The sequence below is a fragment of the Sorex fumeus genome, unplaced genomic scaffold (assembly GCF_029834395.1).
Source record: "Sorex fumeus unplaced genomic scaffold, SorFum_2.1 ptg000072l, whole genome shotgun sequence".
Taxonomy (NCBI): Eukaryota; Metazoa; Chordata; class Mammalia; order Eulipotyphla; family Soricidae; genus Sorex; species Sorex fumeus.
The window spans coordinates 64,910,660-64,930,163 of record NW_026606129.1 but is presented as its reverse complement, the minus strand read 5'-3'; the positions used below and the strand labels follow the sequence as shown (position 1 = coordinate 64,930,163).

Genomic DNA, 19,504 nt, shown 5'->3' with positions numbered 1-19,504 from the left:
GAAAGAATTTCCACTCAACCCAGGAATCGAAATTTATGTAAGAAAGAATATATAGCCTTTATGAAATAGTTTTATTAGGCATAATAAAAAGAGATTTCTCTTTAATAAGCATTTGAAAATTATCTGAATTTTGAAAATAGTCTATCACCAAATCACTCTGGGAAAGCCATATAGAAACCTTTAAGAGGAATCATTAAGAGCAATTATTGTGCTGGGCATGTGGCTCAATGACAGAGCACATCTTCCCTAAGTATGAAATATTATCTAGATTTATCTGTTTATACAAAATTTTAAAAAATACACAAAATACTCCAATTCTCAAGAAAAAATTATATATAATATATATATTTTTTGTTTTCCAATTACACATTTACCAAGTAACTTCCTCAAATAAGAAAATTTTAGGTAAGCATAAATTATCTATTAAATAATGCTTTGGAAACTTATAAATTTGAAATTAGGTTAGTGAAGCAAAATTATGAGTATCTCTTATAGTGAAAAGTATAAAGTAAAGTTAAATTTCACCTTTAAAAATGGAAACAGAGACTGGATGATGCGCATATTTTTATCAAATGTGTATTAAATGTGTTTTTCCTTATTTCAAAATTATTAATAAGGAACAAGATGTATAGAGGAAATTCTTTTAAATCTATCATTTGGGAAGATTCCCAGTATGTTGTAAATAACATTTATGAAAAATTAAGCTCTAACATTTTGAATAACAAATTTGAGTTTCTTAGAGAAGGCAGTGACTTAAAAACAATGATGCGTATTAGAATTTTAAAAATCCTGATGCTTAAAGTATAGTTGTCCCAAAGAATATCTTCAGTAGCAATAGACTCAACTTTAGAAAAGCAAAGTACATCATCTATATGATATTTAATACTTTGTATGTTCTCCCTGTATTTCTCTTACTATATATTGACAATGTATAGCTAGTGCTAATCACAATTGCTGGCATACTATAAGAACTTAACAAGTGTGCATTCAATGAATGATTGTAATAGACTCTATCCTTGGTGATCAGCTTGAATAGATGTTAATTTTTTACTTTGGGGCCGCAGTGATAGTACAATGGGTAGGGCATTTCCCTGCCGATGGTCACACCCAAGTTTGACTTCTAGCATCCCATGTGATCCTCCAAGCACTGCCAGGAGTAATTCCTGAGTGCAAGAGCCAGGAGTAACCCCTGTGCATTGCTGGGTGTGACCCAAAAAGCAAAAAAAAAATAATAATTTTTTTTTTACTTTTGGAAACTAAATTGTCTTACAAACAGTTCTTGTCTTTCAAATATTTAAGTTTTGTGGGTAAATCAGACAAAACTGCATCAAATTGAAGTACAAAGCATCTTGGAGGTTTGAAAAGGGAGAACACATATCTCTATGTGTTTATGTGAATAAATATGCAGAAGGCAGCGAGAGATGTACTTTATGGACAGAGCAGAGCATTTGAGATGCACCTTTGAGGATTAGAATAAAGTGTACTGAACTGAGTGGGGGAGATTAGGAGGTCTGGTAGCCCACAGGGAATTTGGAACATATGCAGCTTGTTTAGGGAGTGGTAAGTTGTTCAGCCTGGCTAAAACAGGGGTTGGAGGAGAAGGAGATATCTCAAAAAATTGAGATATGAAGGAGATATCTCAAAAAATTGTTGAAGTCTTATTGGTTAGGAAGACTTTGAATGCTGGAGTAAGGTTTCGTTGTATCTACAAAACCACAGAAGGTCAATGGTTTAAATACAGCTGATTTGGAGTAACAGTGGGAAGACTGGCAGGATATAGGACACCACTCCATTGAGAACTGGCATAAATATAACCTATATGAACCAATTATCTTCTTTCAACTGTCCCTCAACCTTCTAGTCATTCCTTCTAGTCATGCCAATACTTAAATCATAAGGGTTTCTTAAAGTGTATATTGGTCTCCATAGCAGCTGGATCTTCCAATCAGGAGTATCAGTCCTATGAAGTTTGCTGTACGCTCACCCCCTTCTGTCTCTCTCCTTTTAATCCTGATCAACAACTGACATTATATGGATGAAAAATCAAGGAACAATAGTGGTAAGATATTGACTTAACTGGGGATTTATAAGGACCACCAAATTTAAGTTCTCCGGAGTCAATTCCAGTAGGTCAGGTAAGGAATGACATGTACTGATCTTCATTCCTCACCAACTTCTCGTTTGCCACATATAGAACTGCAGGCATACCCCAGGATAAAATTTATAAAGTATTTCATTAATTTTTAAAGAATCATCATGTGATATTTCTATATCCACCCCCACCCCTGTTATGTGTGACCAGAGAGGCAGCTACTTGTATTGAATTTCACTTACTGAGTGCGAGTAAAGAATACTGCCAATGTTAAAGGCAAGCAGAGTACAGTGATAGGAGTGTAGATTTGAGATCTTCCTTAACCAGGCTCAAAAATTTTTAGACCTGAGGATTTGCCTGAACGTTTGCCTGTGTTTGCCAGTGCAGCTGAGTTCTTTCGTTGACCTATAATTTCTGGAATTTTGTGACTACTGGCAATGGAACTTTAGATTCCTCATTACCTAAATATTGATTTTATTAGTTATTTATACTAATAGACAATTGTGTATGCTTCTGTTGTTCAAACAATTTCCATTATCGGGAAACGGTATTTCAGTGGGATACGGAGGTGTAACTGTCTGTGATCAATTAATTGTAAACACCACTGCACTCCGACCTAGAACATCAAGAGAGAAGAAACATTTCAAATACAAAAGAATTAACATAATAATAACAACAGTTCCCCCTATGAAGTACACAAGCAAAAAAAGAGAGGAATGACAGATTCAAATCACTGAATAAAAAAGCTTTCAACCTAGAGTCCACTATCCTGAAAAGCTCTCATTTAGATTTGAGGAAGGAATAATAATATTCTCAGACAAGCAAGAATTGGTACATTTGCTATAACTAAACCAAACTTCAAGAATTACTGAAAGGCTGTAAATAAAAAGCAAATGTCTATCTGCAAAAACAACTAAATCCCACACCAAAATATGGTAACACAGTCCTACATATCAATAATCCTGCTGAATGTCAATGGATTTAACTTTCTCATCAAAAGGCATTGAGTGGCAGCTGGATAAGGAAACAAAATCCATCTATTTTTGGTTTATAGGGAACACACTTATACTCATAAGATAAATGCAGGTTCAGAGTGAAAGGCTGGAAAACATACCTGGCAGTGCTCAGGGGACTATGTGGGATAACAAAGACTAAAGCCAGTTGACCATGGGCAAAATAATTGCCCTGCCTGCTGTACTATCTTTAAGGATTCCCTTTCTTCCTTAGACTTTTCCTTTACACATTCTGGGATGATGACCCTCAACATAATTCTTTCTTGCCTAGCTTGAGTCATTTTACCGTTTTTCTGTTAGCAGAGTGAGGAGACAAAATAGACTGAGCTAGACTGTGAGTTGGAGGTTGTTCACTGATCTCCCCCCAAGTGGAAGTAGATGCATTTTTAAAAAGTTCCCACTTTGTAATTACTCCTACCAGCCCTACTCTGTTAGAGCCATTTCCCTAGTCAGAAAGCCTTACCTTCTAACCATCTAGTTTCTAGTCTTATGGATATTTTATGAACTCCTGAAGCCTGTTTTCATTTTTAAAAACATTTAAGGCACTATTTGCAGTATTTACGATAGCACACCTGGTAGGGCGTTTGCCTTGCCCATGGCCTACTCGACCGACCCAAGTTCGATTCCTTCACCCTTCTTGGAGAGCCTGGCAAGCTACCAAGAGTATCTCGCCCACACGGCACAGCCTGGCAAGCTCCCCGTGGCGTATTCGATATGCCAAACAGTAACAAGTCTCACAATGTTACTGGGCCTGCTTGAGCAAATCGACGAACAACGGGAGGACAGTGGCAGTACATATTTACAATATTTAAAGGAAAGTATTTACACTACTGTTGATGGTAGGGTTTCATGCATGGAACATTCCAGCACTACACCCTCCACCAGTGTTGTCTTCCTTCCTTCCTTCCTTCCTTCCTTCCTTCCTTCCTTCCTTCCTTCCTTCCTTCCTTCCTTCCTTCCTTCCAGTACAGTCTCAGAGCTTCTTAAGACTGCTTTGTCCTCCCAAGTCAATAACACATGGTCTTTCCTGTTGATTCCTATATAATATTTCTGTCACTGATACAATGAATATATAGTTCATGCCTTGAAGTTCCCATTCATTTTCAATGCTTTAAAGCAAAACAGTGATGGCAATACAGTGACTGTTGTTAAGAATAAGTTTTGGAATCTCAGTCATCATGCATGACTAAAAAATACTAAAGTGACTCACTATTTGTAAAATGGGCATGATAACATTTGTCTTGTATGTATTGGAAAACTACACAAGATAACTTCTATTTAAAATTTTTTTCTCTTTTGGGGAAAGTGCTCAAGTGTAAGTGGTAGTTCAGACAATGACATGTTAGTCTATTTTCTTATCTCCCCTGCATTTTTTCTAGGTTGTTTTTTCTATTGAATTAATTTATTATTTTGAGGAGGTATCCTGTAATTGTTTAGAATTTTAATATCCTTTCTGATCATAATTATGACTATTCAATTTCTTAATAATTCCAGTGGTCTACAAAAAAAACCTTATGCAGTTTCAACTTAGTTGTTTATTTCTTGATACAGTATTTATGTGAAGGTGATTATTAGACATTCAGAATAACATGGAGACAGATGCAGAGCTGTAGTCTAAAATAGATAGGCAGTTGGATAAATGCACAATAACATGTTGGTCAAGCTCATAAGCATTTTAAATAACTGCATTTTCACAAGGGATCCAAGCCTGAAGTCATTTCCTTTGTTCCCAGAGCAAATTTTGAAGCATTTCCTTGTGTGGCTCTGCGAATTTGATTGGGTTCTTGCTAATAATTAATGTAAATGTAGGTGCTCAGCTGGGAGAAAGGGTAAGATGGTTGCAAAAAAAAAACCCTCCAAGCTCTGGATTTTATGCTGAGTATTTAAAAGTTTAATGAACTGTCGGCATTAGGGCAAGGCATTTTTAAACTGTTGAGAAGCACTGGCAGATCCAAAGCTGTTTATGTGAACTCTTGTTCTGGAATCAAACTCAATAAAGAGTAAGGATAATTTTTACCATCATGGAAGTGAGCTGGGGATTTCATTACTTCAAAAATGATAAGGTGAGGATGAATTTCAAATGTAGTTTCTTAGTAGAATGCCTCCAAATAATGAAATCTCCAAGTCTCCCCTTTATACAGTTGTGTTCGTCACTCTGTGCTATTTTCAGATCTGATAAAAACCTATGAGGGATTCAGGTTCCTTTTCTCTGGGGCTTGATTAATTTACTGGAGTTGTGTTGTTTCACCTCTTACCCTGAAGGATGAGATCTGTATGACATGATGGGAACAGAAGAACTAAAGAAAGGGAACCTGGTGATGGGGAAGAGTGTGGTACTCTTATCACAGGGCTAGTTGCATTTTATCTGCAGTGGCAGCTGCTTATGCTGCATTTGAAGACTAAAAATTTAAAAAATATGAGTTTTTTGATGCTAACAGTGTATGAAGAAACCTCCCAAAGCATTTCTGAAAATGGAAGTCAGTGGAGTTTGTATATATCCACTTGTTTTTTAGCCATTTGAGTCCATTGAGATCCCAAAGAACAAGCTTCATTAAAAAGCACAGTAGGACATTCAGGGCAGATAATAATATAAGGCTGATGAAAATTATAGCTTACATTAAGGATCTCCTGATGATGATCCAACTACTTAACATATAATGGTTCATTTAATCTGACCAATAGCTTTATAGGCTAAGAATATTATCACTACTTTACAGGTGAAGACATAAAGCACAGAGAGGAAAGTTAAGGCAAATCACACATTTGAGAGATTTTGGTGTTGAGATTTGGACTCGTGTAGTCTATACAAAGCCTCATTTATTATTATTATATTTTTAATTCTTAACCACTGACTATTACTTTGTACCCATCACAGATTTTATGTTTAGGGTAATAAGAATAAAGAATGCAACTTGAGGCAAGAGGTAGGTCTTATTCTGTTATGTGAGTTTGATGCACAGCATAGTACCTAGGAACTAGGATGGCTTAAACAGGAAAAAGAGAGCCAAGTCTTGTAATGAAAATGCAAGGATGGTATTAAATTTTCTTTGATAGAATAAAAAAAAGACCCAGTAGTATCTGAGAGTATCGTAAGGAAGAATCAACACAAGACAAATTATTATTAAAACATTGTGATGGCTATTAGTTGAACAGGAAGATATTTTTGTCTCCTTTCTTGTCAACTTGATACCAAATGGATGAAGGGGTGGTCTCAATGAACATGAATTTAAATCCTCAATTTAATTTTGTGTCCCAAGTTCTTTGGAATATTCAAATGAACTCAATCACAATCACAATCACAACCATCCTGTTATTCGTCGATTGCCTCGAGCAGGTCCCAGTAACGTCTCCTTCGTCCTAGCCCTGAGACTTTAAAAAAAAAAAGTGCCATATTCAAGGCTCTTTCAGAGTTAGGAGAATGAGACCTTTCATTGTCACTGGTATTTGGCATATTGGGTACGCCACGGGGAGTTTGCCAGACTCTGCCGGGTGGGCAGGTTACATTCGGTAGCCTGCCAGTTTGTCCAAAGTAGGAATGAGATGATAAGATGTCACGCGGCCGTGAATGCGGCCACACACTTCCAGGAGCTGGATTTTATAGTCTCTGAGTCTTGGCTGCTGATGGGATTACATGGCGCCAGGGGGCCAGCTGGTGGGTGTGACCCCTGCCTACTGGAATTTGGAGGATCTGGGTGGAGGATGCTCAGCCCTGATCCGAGTAGGCTTGGAGATCTCAGCCCCGGGATCCGCGTGCCTTTGTTCCTCTGCCGGTACCTTCATGTATGCAGAGAGTGGTCTCAGTATGGTGGTGGCTGGTTCTGGAGGTCTTCGGCTGCTGGAGCCCTGGTTGGGATGGGGAGGAAAACTCAACCCGCTCCCCTCCAAGGGGCCCCGGCGACGACAGCCAGGCACAGGGGCAGGAGACTCTGCGCTGTTCTCTTCCGGGAGCTGGGTTTTATACTCTCTGAGTCTTGGCCTTACATCCTTAAAGAATTGGTGCTGGCACCATTTTACTCTCTGGTCAATCAGTTAATTAGAAGAAGAGGGTTCTTCCAATTAACTGGTAACCAAACGCCAGCAGTGAGGTTGATAAGCCAAGAGAAATGAGCACAGTGAGAAGCAGATTTCTCCAAGAGTGAAATAATTCAGATAAAATGGAGGAACTTCTGAGTTGAATTTAGATAGATCTTAATGCCTCTGGGATGAGTGACCTAGGGCAAGTCTCTTACGACTTCTTCAATCTCAGTTTCCGTAGTTTATAAATGGGAATTAAAAGATCTAACTCAAAAAGTTAATGTAAGGATTTAAAAATGAAGATGCGAAAAATACTGTGCAGAACCTGGTTACACAGTTGGTGCTCTGTAGCTGCTGACTACTGATATCGGGGACTCTGTGCCTCAGTAAACTGACCTTTCAGCAGGTTATTTCTTTGTTGTGAGCTATCCTGAACACTGTAGGGTGCTCAGCAGCATCCCTGGTTTCCACCACTAGATTTGTGACCAACCACTGCAAAATGCACCTCCCCCAACACACACACACACACACACACACATACAAACACACACACACACATTCACACCACGGTTAAAATCCACCTCTGGGAGTGCTGGGCAGAGTACATGCATTTCACATTTCATGTTATTTTAAATACAAAAGAGAAATACACAGCAAAGAAATCTCGAAGGCTTTGCCAAGTTTCCACTAGAAGCTGATTTTTCTAACCCTGAATGTAAGGAAACTTGATCAATGGTATTCGAGTAACCCTCTGTAACTCTCAAGACACCTGCTCTAACAAAGACTGAGAAGAGCTCTGGGCGCCTGAAGAATCACACGAATCCCATATGCAGTTCTCTGCCTTTATTAAGGTTACTGGGCTATGGCTTTGTTTCACTAGTTAAATGAAAGAGCACGGTACCAATTACAGACAGAACAAATCCTCATTTAAATTGTAATTAAGAAACTGCTTATCATAAGAGGCTGGGAAAAATATGAGGATGTAAAAATGTGATCAACTATGTGTAAACATTATCTTGGAGTATTTTAAATAGCACTGTAATCCCTTTGATGATCGATTTCCTTGAGAGGGGAACCAGTAACGTCTCCATTGTGAGACTTGTTGTTACTGTTTTTGGCATATTGAATATGCCACAGGGAGCTTGCCAGACTCTGCCGTGCAGTTGGGATACTCTCGGTAGCTTGCTGGGCTCTCCAAGAGAGAGGGAGGACTATAAACCCAGGTCAGCTGCATGCAAGGCAAACGCCCTACCCATTGTGCTACTGCTCCAGCGATATTCCTCTCTCCCTCTCGGAGAACCCAGCAAGCTACCAGACTATCCCTCCTGCATGGCAGAGCCTGGCAAGCTCCCCGTGGCATATTTGATATGCCAAAAACAGTAAAAACAAGTCTCATCATGGAAACGTTACTAGTGCCCGTTTGAGCAAATCGATGAACAACGGGAGGACAGTGCTACGAACAGTGCTACTATTTTAAATAGATTAATTTATCTATCTTGTATTTATCTGTGCTACTAATTCTGGAAAATGTATTTGTTGATGTAAAATGGGTTAGAGTCTAGATAAGAGTTCATTTAAGGTTAGTTTCATATGCTTTTTTGTAATAACTCATATTGTCTCAAATACTAAGGAGGTTGGAAATAGACCCACACATTACAACACACAGTGTCAGACTCTGAAAGGCAAGTCTGCCACTGACAAGTTTCATACTACATACCTTGGGGGCTTTAAATGATGCTTTACTTTCAGCATCCAATATATCATATCAAGGACAAAAATTCAAGCCTATCTCCTCTTTTCTTTCTACTCTGCCAAATGGACACGCTTGTTTTAATGTTATTAGCTCACTAGAACCTGAGAAGGAGGAGTTTTGATTTGTAGGCAGAGTTATGTTTTTTCCTCTAGATTATGAAAGCCCTCTCGCAGATAATTTTCTAGGAGAGCCAGAATTACTAAACAATCTTCCTCACCTGAATGGATGCTTTTAATTCATCCACATATATACTTCTGCTTGGCCTGTGGGAGATACTACCGTAATGAAGTGCACTTAGATACGAAGTGGGAGCAATATAACAGAAGGTGAGAGAGAAGGGAGACAAAGGAAGGGAAAGAGGGGAGGGGAAAAGACAAGAGGAAAGAGGAAGGAACAACAAAGGAGAAGAAAAGAACATTTTCTCAGCAGGTTCTAACTCAGATCAGATTGCAAACTCTGACATTCACTTCTGGTTACAGTACAGCAAAGATCTAGCTGATAGTTTAGAACTAATGTAGATCTTTTGCAAATCTGACATTGTGATGGATTCCCATAGGAAAAACCTGTGTTCCTCTTAGTTCTGGCATTAGCTCTGACTTGAAAATTAAAGCATTTTTTATTTGGGGAATTAAAAATCCACCTTTCTGGTAATTTACTGGAGTGAAATTCCAGGTTGAAGAATTTTGATGTCTGAGTGTGTAAATGTGATTTTTAAAAGTAATCTTGAGTAAAACTCTTCATAAAAGGTTAGGTTTCGGCCCCAAGACCTCTAATCATTCGCTTTACCGGATAAAACTGCGTGGGTGGTCGTGCGAGAGCGCCAGCTATCCTGAGGGAACCCATAGCACAGCGGTAGGGCGTTTGCCTTGCACGCAGCCAACATGGCCGACCCAAGTTCAATTCCTCCGCCCCTCTCGGAGAGCCCGGCAAGGTACCGAGAGTATCTCGCCCACACAGCAGGGCCTGGCAAGCTCCCCGTGACGTATTTGATATGCCAGACACAGTAACAACGAAGTCTCCAATGGAGACGTTACTGGGCCCGCTCGAGCAAATTGATGATCAACGGGAGGGCCTTTACTTTACTTTACTTTACTTTACTTATAAGGTTAGGTCCAGACCCATTTGTTATCCCTTGGAAATAAGATGTCTGGATATAGATATATGTGCTCAAAAAAGTAGAATTGTGATGAATTTCACATTTATGTAAGTGAAAGTACTTTTGTCTTCCCTCTATTGAGCTACTATTAAGCTAATAAAGTAATTTTACTGAGTTACTAAAGAGTAATGGGGAAAAGAATTATAAAAATAATATAACAATAATTGTGCTGTAATTCCTTACCATAAACATATCACTTACTGTGTAATTTTTCCAGTGCAAATCACTTTGCATACCTCTCCTTTCAGAAGATCTATGACATATTTATTAACTTTATTCTAAAGAAGTTACAGGCTCCTAACTGTTATATAATAGACCATACAGGGAATAAAATGCAGAACTTTCTGGCTAACTCACTTCTCTTAGGTCTATTGGACTTAGAGTTTGAGTATGAGCTACCATTAACTACTTCTCTGAAAACAAGCAAGGATATCTCATACCATTAACTACTTCTCTGGAAACAAGCAAGGATATCTTGGGGATTCATTCTCCAATGCCTGATGGTCAATAAAAAAGGAGCAAAATTGATTCCGTAGAATGAAACTGATTGTAATTGCTTAGGATCGCGTTGAAGTAGGTGGGGAATATGAAACATTCGGAATGAACATGGCAGAAAACATTGGAATTCTAATTGCACTGCTTTTTGCAGTGGGTGAACAGTATCTAGTCCCATAAACCAATTTTGGTCAATCTGATTTCCTTTATTACTCTTTCCTTTCACAACAATCTCAAAGTGTTCACTGATTCTTCTTAACACCTAGAGTAGTTAACTTAACTCAACTTCTTTTGACATAGATTTATCAAATATGGGCTGGTGTATACTCATTCGTGGTCACTCTGTCAGCCCCATAAGTTATCTTTTATATCTACTTTATATTAATGAAAAAATCTGAATGCCTTAACTGTCACTATTTGACAGGAGATCAGAAAAAGGCTCAGAATATCCTGCCACAGAAATCAAGGCAGGAGATTGTCTTTTGAACTATACACTGAGGAATATGACAAAATGATATAACCAGTTGTGACATTTCAATTCCACAATCACGCACCATTTAAATAGCCATTTCTGCTTTCTGAGAAATGATATTTATTCATCTACATAGGAAGGCACTTACTGTAGTAACATGAAGTAGCTGGCTGATTTCTTTATCCCCATTTTTCTCACATTTTCTCATTCACCATCATTATGTTACTTCTAAAGACATTCAGATCTCATTTTCACTTAAAGGTGTACAATTATACCAAGCATAGCCAGTAAAATAAAAAGAAAAAATTTAAGTATCCATTGATAAGCTTGTCCTTAGTCTGTCAAAACTTCTTACAACTGCTTGCAAATGTATAGAACTCAGTCCTTCTAACCTATGATTTATGATATATATTGATCCTGGGCATTTTTAAACCTTGTTTTCAATCACTGACATCTTCCATAGCAATAGGATCAACTCAGCACAGGCAGAACTTTTAGTTGTTATAGACATGGATCAATGACCAATTCCTTAACTTCAAATGGAGTTTGGAGGTTAATAAAAATATGTTCTATGAAAGTTAAATAATCTGAAAGTTCTGGGATCTAGAAGGTTGCGTTTCTTTATTTTCAAAGTGAGACCATATAGGAGTTGTCTAGTAGTATAATCACTTACCCAATTTGCACCCCTTTAATTTCATATACACGGTCTATCAGGAACTTGAAAATTACCTTCTGATTGTAAGTGATGTGACCTAGGAGATTTTAACAACCTGAGTTTCCCTTTCCTCAGCTAGAAATGATAATGATAGAATAAATCACAGTTGTCATGAGCATTAAATAAGCTCTAAAAAAGTTAGAACCCCAGTGAACACCAGTCTAGGTCATTGAAATTACTCAAACCGTTGCCAATATGTATCTTTGTTAATTTTCTGCACTCTGAGGCTATTCTGGCACAGTGTCTAATAATACATTTTGAGGACATTAGAAATAGGAAATTGTTAATTTTTGGATCTTCACTAGCTTAGAAAAAACACCCAACTTCTTTAGATGGCTTGAATTAGTTCATGTCATCATAATATGGTATTTTAATAGATTAAAAGTCTATTTTATTTATGGTTTGGAACTCGGATCGGCCATGTTGGCTGTGTGCAAGGCAAACGCCCTACCGCTGTGCTAAGGGCTGGAGCGATATCACAGCGGTAGGGCGTTTGCCTTGCACGCAGCCAACATGGCCGACCCGAGTTCGATTCCTCCGCCCCTCTCCGAGAGCCCGGCAAGCTGCCGAGAGTATCTCGCCCACACGGCAGAGCCTGGCAAGCCACTTGTGATGTATTCAATATACCAGACACAGTAACAACAAAATCTCCAATGGAGACGTTACTGGGCCCGCTCGAGCAAATCGATGAACAACAGGAGGGCCTTTACCTTTACCTTTATGGCTTGGAAGAAATTGACAAATTATGGAACAAATGGAAATGTTTTGGAAAAATCAGAATTAGAACATAGAATAGATGGTAACACGAACAGAGTTGTCCAAGTAATGGTGATCAATCATTATGAATACTTTTTTTTAAACTAGTACAATTACTGTTGATGAGCAAATATTTTTTTAATACTTAAAAGTCTGCTTAGGTATGAAGCATCTTTTTGAGATTGTGTTCATGCTTTGGATTTGCTTAAAGAAGTTCTTTACAATCAAGGACAGGTACAAGAGCTCACTTGCCTCCCTCCATCACTGCCTCCTTGTGGTGCCATTTGAATTGACTAGGCTTGCCCCCACAAGCTACCAAGGTATTCTGCTGTTCCTCGACATTCGTTCTGCTTCTGTGACTCTTAGGGCTCAGGGATCATTTTAAAATTAACTTTGATCTTCTAAGTAATGAGTACATCAGTTTTTAATATCGCAGAAGTTCCATCAAGGAGCCTTTTCTTTTTCACTACTAGAAATATTTTCCCCACCCCTCCCATTCTTACACAATGTAATAAAACAAAACCTACCCGGTGTAGTACGCAATTCAGGATTTCATTATATCCTGCTTGAAGGGAGAGGCTATTTACTCAGAGATGAAACAGTGTGCCTTCACAAGATTATTTCACATAAGAAGAAAGTAGTTTTATATAACAAAATAAACTTTATGAGCAAACGAACTGAGTCAGCTCCTCTCATGAAGCTCTGTGATCTCCGTCTTGAAAATTCTGTCAGAGCATCTCTGTGTGTCCAGGAATGAATAAGTGCATGTTGGAATTTTGGAATCAATACAATAATGTATTTTTGTGTATCTATCTGCATTGTACAGAAGGCAAGAACCCGTTAGGCGACTATTATATATATTTAAATTCAATTTGAGAAACAAAAAAAGAATTTCTCCATAGGTTTGAGTTCTGCTCATTATTCTTTTTTATGCAAGATACTCATAAAGAAGTTGAAAATATGACTCCTCACTAGTCTTTTCAAACTTAAAATCTATAAATAGTGCTCTGTCTGAGTTACTCTTCAAAATGTGTTTAAGATTCACGTCTCTAAAGTCATAAATTAGATAAGAGATCTGTAAAATTTACTTTACTCATACAAACCTTTAAATAACTTCCAAAACTTGTTCATGCTTGCATAAAGCTTACATACAATTTTGCTTATATTGTAAGTTTTATAGTTGCAAAAAACATAACTTCTGGAATAAGTGCCAATATTTTTAAAAGGTGTTCATAGTATGCACTTAAAAATTAATTCAATGGAATATTTTAGACACTATTGCCCATTAAAAATTTTATGAAAAAATTCTCCTTTAACTATTGAAAAATTACCTATTATGCTCATTCCCTTTAAACTTAAGTTTCATTTATACTTCCCTCATACATATAGAGTCAAATATAATTTTTATACTGTAAGACATTTTATTGATCATAGCATTTGATTTCTTAGTAACAATATTATATGTATAAATATAAATTACTTTATAAACTTAGTGCTTAAGTATCAAAAATTTCTTTTGAGTTGTGTGATCACCATAACTATGATTAATAAACAACTGTCAAAAGTAAATATACTATAAATTGATAAATATTAAATTTAAATGAAAACATTTTGACATGCATGAAATTGTTTTTATTAGTTTGTACATATTTGGGGAATACATGTTATTTATTTCTTCAAAGGGACATTCATTAGCACAAATTCTATTTGTTGTTGTATAGATGTATTAACAAATTTAAAGACAGCAAAATATTGTCAAATACCAGTACTTCTCAGTAAGATCAATTTTAGGCAAATGTATGTGTGACAGTTGAGAAATCCACATTTTTACTTTTCTAATATTTTTCATATCTATGTGCCGCTCAGAGAGTTTTTTATATCCCCCTAGGAGTGTGTATCTAGATATGCCAATCCAGTCTATATTGCTTTACCATTTAAGAGTGTGCAAATCATTGAGAAAAGGAAAATCTTGGTAGGAATCCAGGGCCAGGGGTGGTGGTGGCAGAGAGACAGAAAGAAGGAGAGAGAGGAGAGAGAATTCAGATAAAGAAATCTATTTCTGTATGGTTCTACATCAAGGTAGTCTTATACAGAGGGACTAATACACTTCAAATGAGCACGGCACACTGTCTAAATAACCAGTAAGCAAAACGATTGTTAGCCTCCATAATGCTGTCGGTATAAATAAATCTGTGCCAAATCTCACTCTTCTTTCTTTGAGCTCGTGAAAACTTCTAGCAATTTATTTCAATGGTGTTTGTAGCAACTCTGGTGTTACTGCATGGGTACAAAAGAATTTTAAACAATCTTGGTTTTATTTTAGAAACAAGAGCTCTGGTGAAAAAAAGGATGTAATTCCCTTTAAAAAGTTTTCTCAAGGGCATGGGTCACTTCACAACCTTGTAAGGACTGGAAAACAAAATGGGAGGGGACAGAAAGAGTTGGTTCAGAAAGCAAACGACTTACAATGAGTGGGCCTCGGTTGTTTTCCCGATACTTGTTCTGGAAGAAAATATAAACGACAGTAGCAGCCAAGGAGTAGAGGAAGGCGAAGACAGCCACAGTGACAAAGAACTCTGCTGAAGATGAGGAGTCGCCAATCAGCGCCAGCTTCTGCCGCCCTTTTCCCTCACATGTAGGGACCTCGAAGGTCACCTGATGCAACCTGTAGAATCAGTTTTAAGAAAAGCTATTAAAAATACTATGAAACAGAAATCAGATGCCACATGCTCTAAAGCAATGTGAGAGGTGATACAGGAGCTTTTTTGTTTTTTACTTTTCTTTTTGGGTCACACATGGTGATGCACAGGGGTGACTCCTGGTTCTGCACTCAGGAATTACTCATTGCTCAGGGGACCATGTGGGATGCTGGTAATCGAACCTGGGCCGACCGCATGCAAGGCAAACATCTTACCAGCTGTACTATCACTCCAGCCCCAATGCAGGAGCTTTCTATGTCACACATATGTAACACTTCATTAAAGAAATTATAGAGATGGGGACTCATTTGATGAGGGTTCACAAAGCTTAGTCGCTATAAAGCAAAAAGAGTGGAACAAAGAATGAGAAAGGGAATCTGACCTCAAACCTGAATCCCTATTATGAGTGAGCCGTCAGTCTATACTGAGGTTCATATCATGGTCCTGATCTAGGGTTTTTCCACTGATTCTTTTCTTTTTCTAAATCATCCTGTTCCCTCCCTGTTTGGGTCCTTTTTTGCATTCTTGTATCTTCTCAAATATCATCTTCTGAAAGAACCTTTTCTGATTAACGATCTAAAATAGCTATTTTCCCCTTATATGTTTCCTATCATACCACCTTATTTGATTTCATTCACAGACTTCATCATCAGATATACTGTCTACACTATGTTTTTGCTTTTCTGCCTCCACTGCTCTTTCCAGGACTGTGAAGGTGACTCATCTTGTTTTTCATTGTAAACAGATGCCAATATTTGTCGGATCGTTCAGTAAATAAGAATTGGATATATGAACAAACATTTGTTAGTGGCAAAGAATTTTATCATCATTATTTTGTTTGCGATGGGGGACCAAAATAGCTCCCAGTGATGCTTGGGAGTTATTTTTGGATTGGTGCTCAAGGAGCACTGTCTGTGATGCTCTGGGTCCCATGTGGTGCCAGGGATGAAACATATGCAGGGTCTCCTGCATATCCTCCAGCTCTTTGAGCCTTCTGTCCAGCCACTGAATGGCGCTATTATTTCTGTGAAGTGATATTAATCCTAAATTGATGAGACCTTCAGAACTGTTTTAGAGAGTAAATCCTAATAGTATAGCATCCAGATTCAATTATTCACTGGAAAAAAGAGAGCCTCACTGCTCAACAAATAACACCTAAGGAAAATGTGTTATATTGCACAGGAGCTCACAATGTGAAGTGGATGACAACCTATATTTCAAAGTGTGAAAAATTGAAAAAAATGAAAAATTTCAAAAAATATTTTACTTCCTCAGAAATGCCTTATTCTTTAAATATCAGAGAGGCACTTTGAAACAGACATGAATGAGGCTTATAGATGTCGACAGTGTCCTCTGGAAAATTAGCAACTATGGTAAAGCCACTGACTTAAACTTATGCCTAGGAAATATTTATTTTAAACAGATTTGTTGTCCATATTCTTTTATAATTTAGAATATATAGTAATAGTAAAATGATTATATTAGCAACTAACTTTTGTGCATCTCTTGTGTGCTAGCTATTGTTTCATGAATTATTTAATTTAATGTTCTTGGTCACTCTATAATGTAGACACTTTTATGCCCCCTTTCCATTTAAAGATGAAAATAAAATGGTTTAGAAAGATTAAGATACTTGTCCTAAGCCATATAGCTGGTAAATGCTGATCCAGGAATCTAAATCTGTTACTAATCCCAGTGATTGAGTTTATTAATTTTTATATTAACCAGTTTCTGCTAAAGAATGAGACTTAAAAGGAGGACAAATTTTTTTTTTTGTTCACAGGCCCTAGCCTTAGAACCATCATTGGTCTTGATAATAAAGTATATCCTAGGGCCTCGTTTCAGAACTACTAAATTGAGATCTTTAAATCCAGTCAACAACCAAAGCTAGAAAGTACATTCCCCATAAGTTTTTTATTTTTCAGAAGCATAGTCTTTTTTCTTATTATAAGAGAGTAATTTTAGAGTAATATTTAGGGTTCACGTTATTTAAAAAAATTGCAATTTTTGTTAACCTAAAAAAATTGTAACATTTTATCTGTGAAAACTGAGATGCCTCTTTCTTTTAGTTAAAAATAAGTATATATATTCATTAAAGTTCAGGATAATAAAAGCATTCATTGTAGTTTCATTATAGTGACTGCTTTCTTGCCAAAAATATTTAAACATTTATCAATAGTCTTTTCTGTAGGAATGCTGAAAATAAAAAAGTTTAACAAATCAACATACTAATTTGGTTATAGGTTATTTTCAAATAATGTACAAATTTTTCTTATGATACTGTAATATTTAATCAACAAATTTTTGACAAGAAGGTTTGTAGTTTACACATTGGCTAGAGACTGAGGATAGAGTCGGGGAACATCCAATCAAAGAACAAAAAAGTAAAAGAGAGCAGCCCTGAGCTAGTTTGTGGTGTGGTCAAAGATTCCCCATGGAAATTATTTTAAAATTAGTGTATGAAAGTGTGTATAAATTCCCAAAAGAATATTTATATAAGAAAAAATATAAATATAATATGACTTCACACCCACTTGTGTGGATATAATAAAAGAGACAATAAGATTATAATGACAAGTTTTGGTGAGATTGTACTGGAATAACAAGGTAATATTAGAATAATAAGTTCTAATTATAAATATTAGATTTTTTTTATACATTGTCAATGGAAATTTAAAATAGTGCAGCTGCTTTGGGAAAGTCTGTTATTTAAGTGATTAATTATAAAGTTATAACATGATTTAGCAATTCCACTCTGAGGCTCAAGAGGAATGATAACAATAGTCTGTCTTATTTGAAAACTTTTACTGAAATCAACATATTTGCATTATTCATGGTAAGTTAAAGAGAAAAACCCACAAGTCTATCAAATAATGAATGCAGAATAAAATATGGCATATCCATACAAATTAGTATGACTCATCTATAAGAAAAAGAACTGAAACATATTTAAACATCGAGGAAACTTTATTAATGTGTTTTGTTTGGGGGAAATTTTGTGGTCACACCTGGCAGTGCTGAGGGATCATCCATTACTTTGCACTCAGGGATCACCTTTGGCAGTACTTGGAGAACCATATGGCTGCCAGGAATTGAACCAGATCGTCCACATGCAAGACAAATGCTTTAACTGCTGTACTTCCTCTAAGGTGACTAAACTTTTAAAACATTGCTATGCAAGGGAGATGGCTCCAAGCCCTAGAGCATGTGCTAATCATATTTGAGATTCTGGATTTGATCTCCAGAAACATATGACCCCACAGAACACCTCTATTCGAAAAGAAATAAGCTAGAGACCATTTATAGCTGTCAAGATCTGTAAGCAGCCCAAGACCCAACACAAGAGTGCAATAAAGAATTATGGGGTATGTGAGTGTGTGTGTGTGTTGTGTTGTGTTGTGTGTGTATACATATCTGTCTATATTGGGATAATACTCTATAAAAAATAAAATCATCCGTTTCATTATAACTCAGATGTCATATTAAATGGAGTAAGAAAAATAAGGTCAAGTACTGGTGACTTCACTCACTTGTGGAATATAAAGAAACAAGTTAAAGGAATAGACAATGACCAGTGAAAACAACTGAACTGAGTCTGACATGCAAAGAGATGGGTAACGGGTGAGAAAAGACGTAGGAACAACAATGGAAGGATATCAGCACTCTGATTGTGCATATCATGCTGTAAAATTGTGAGACTATAGCATTGATAATAATAATAAAACTATTGCAAACCAAGAGACATCTTTTTAAAAAATGATACTAAGTAAAAAAAAATGAGTTAAAAGACACAATCCATTTTATAGTCTCATTTTTATGAAGTGCTCAGATAAGAAATGTATAGGATTTTTTTTGTAATCAAGAGAGTGTTCTCAAATAGACTATGATTATGGATATATAAACTCAGTGACTATATTAAAGACTATTTGTGTATTTAAAGTGAGATACATTCCTGGTATAGAAATTTTAGTGAAACTATTTAAAGTATGTGGAAAAGAGTATAACCAGAATCCTACAAAAGCAGAAAGCACAGCACATGGGAGATACACAACATGGGTCGAAGACCAGAGTATGGCAGAAAAGGTGGAGAAGGGTCAGAATGAGATGGAGAAGCCAGGACTGTGGATTCCTGTGGGTCATCTAACATATTTTTGTCCTTAATATAAATACTGGAAATGCATTCTTATAATATTCTATACAATACTTTCTTACAATATTTTTCTACAATTTTCTTATAATATTACAATATTTTCTTACAATAATATGTAAGTCAACAAAAGGTCATGCCGACTCTTGCAACATTTGCACAGTTGCTTTGTTCAGTATTATTTATGATTTT

The 19,504-nt window shown here is 36.7% G+C and overlaps 1 protein-coding gene across 2 annotated transcripts in view; it reads right to left on the bottom strand.

Moving 5' to 3' along the window:
• SYNPR (synaptoporin) overlaps positions 1-19,504 on the bottom strand; it is a 372,090-nt gene that overhangs the window by 31,823 nt on the left and 320,763 nt on the right. For both annotated transcript variants that reach the window (XM_056129177.1, XM_056129178.1), the window contains one exon: positions 14,933-15,131. In XM_056129177.1, the coding sequence (XP_055985152.1) occupies positions 14,933-15,131 (199 nt within the window). The remainder of the gene's footprint in view (positions 1-14,932; positions 15,132-19,504) is intronic.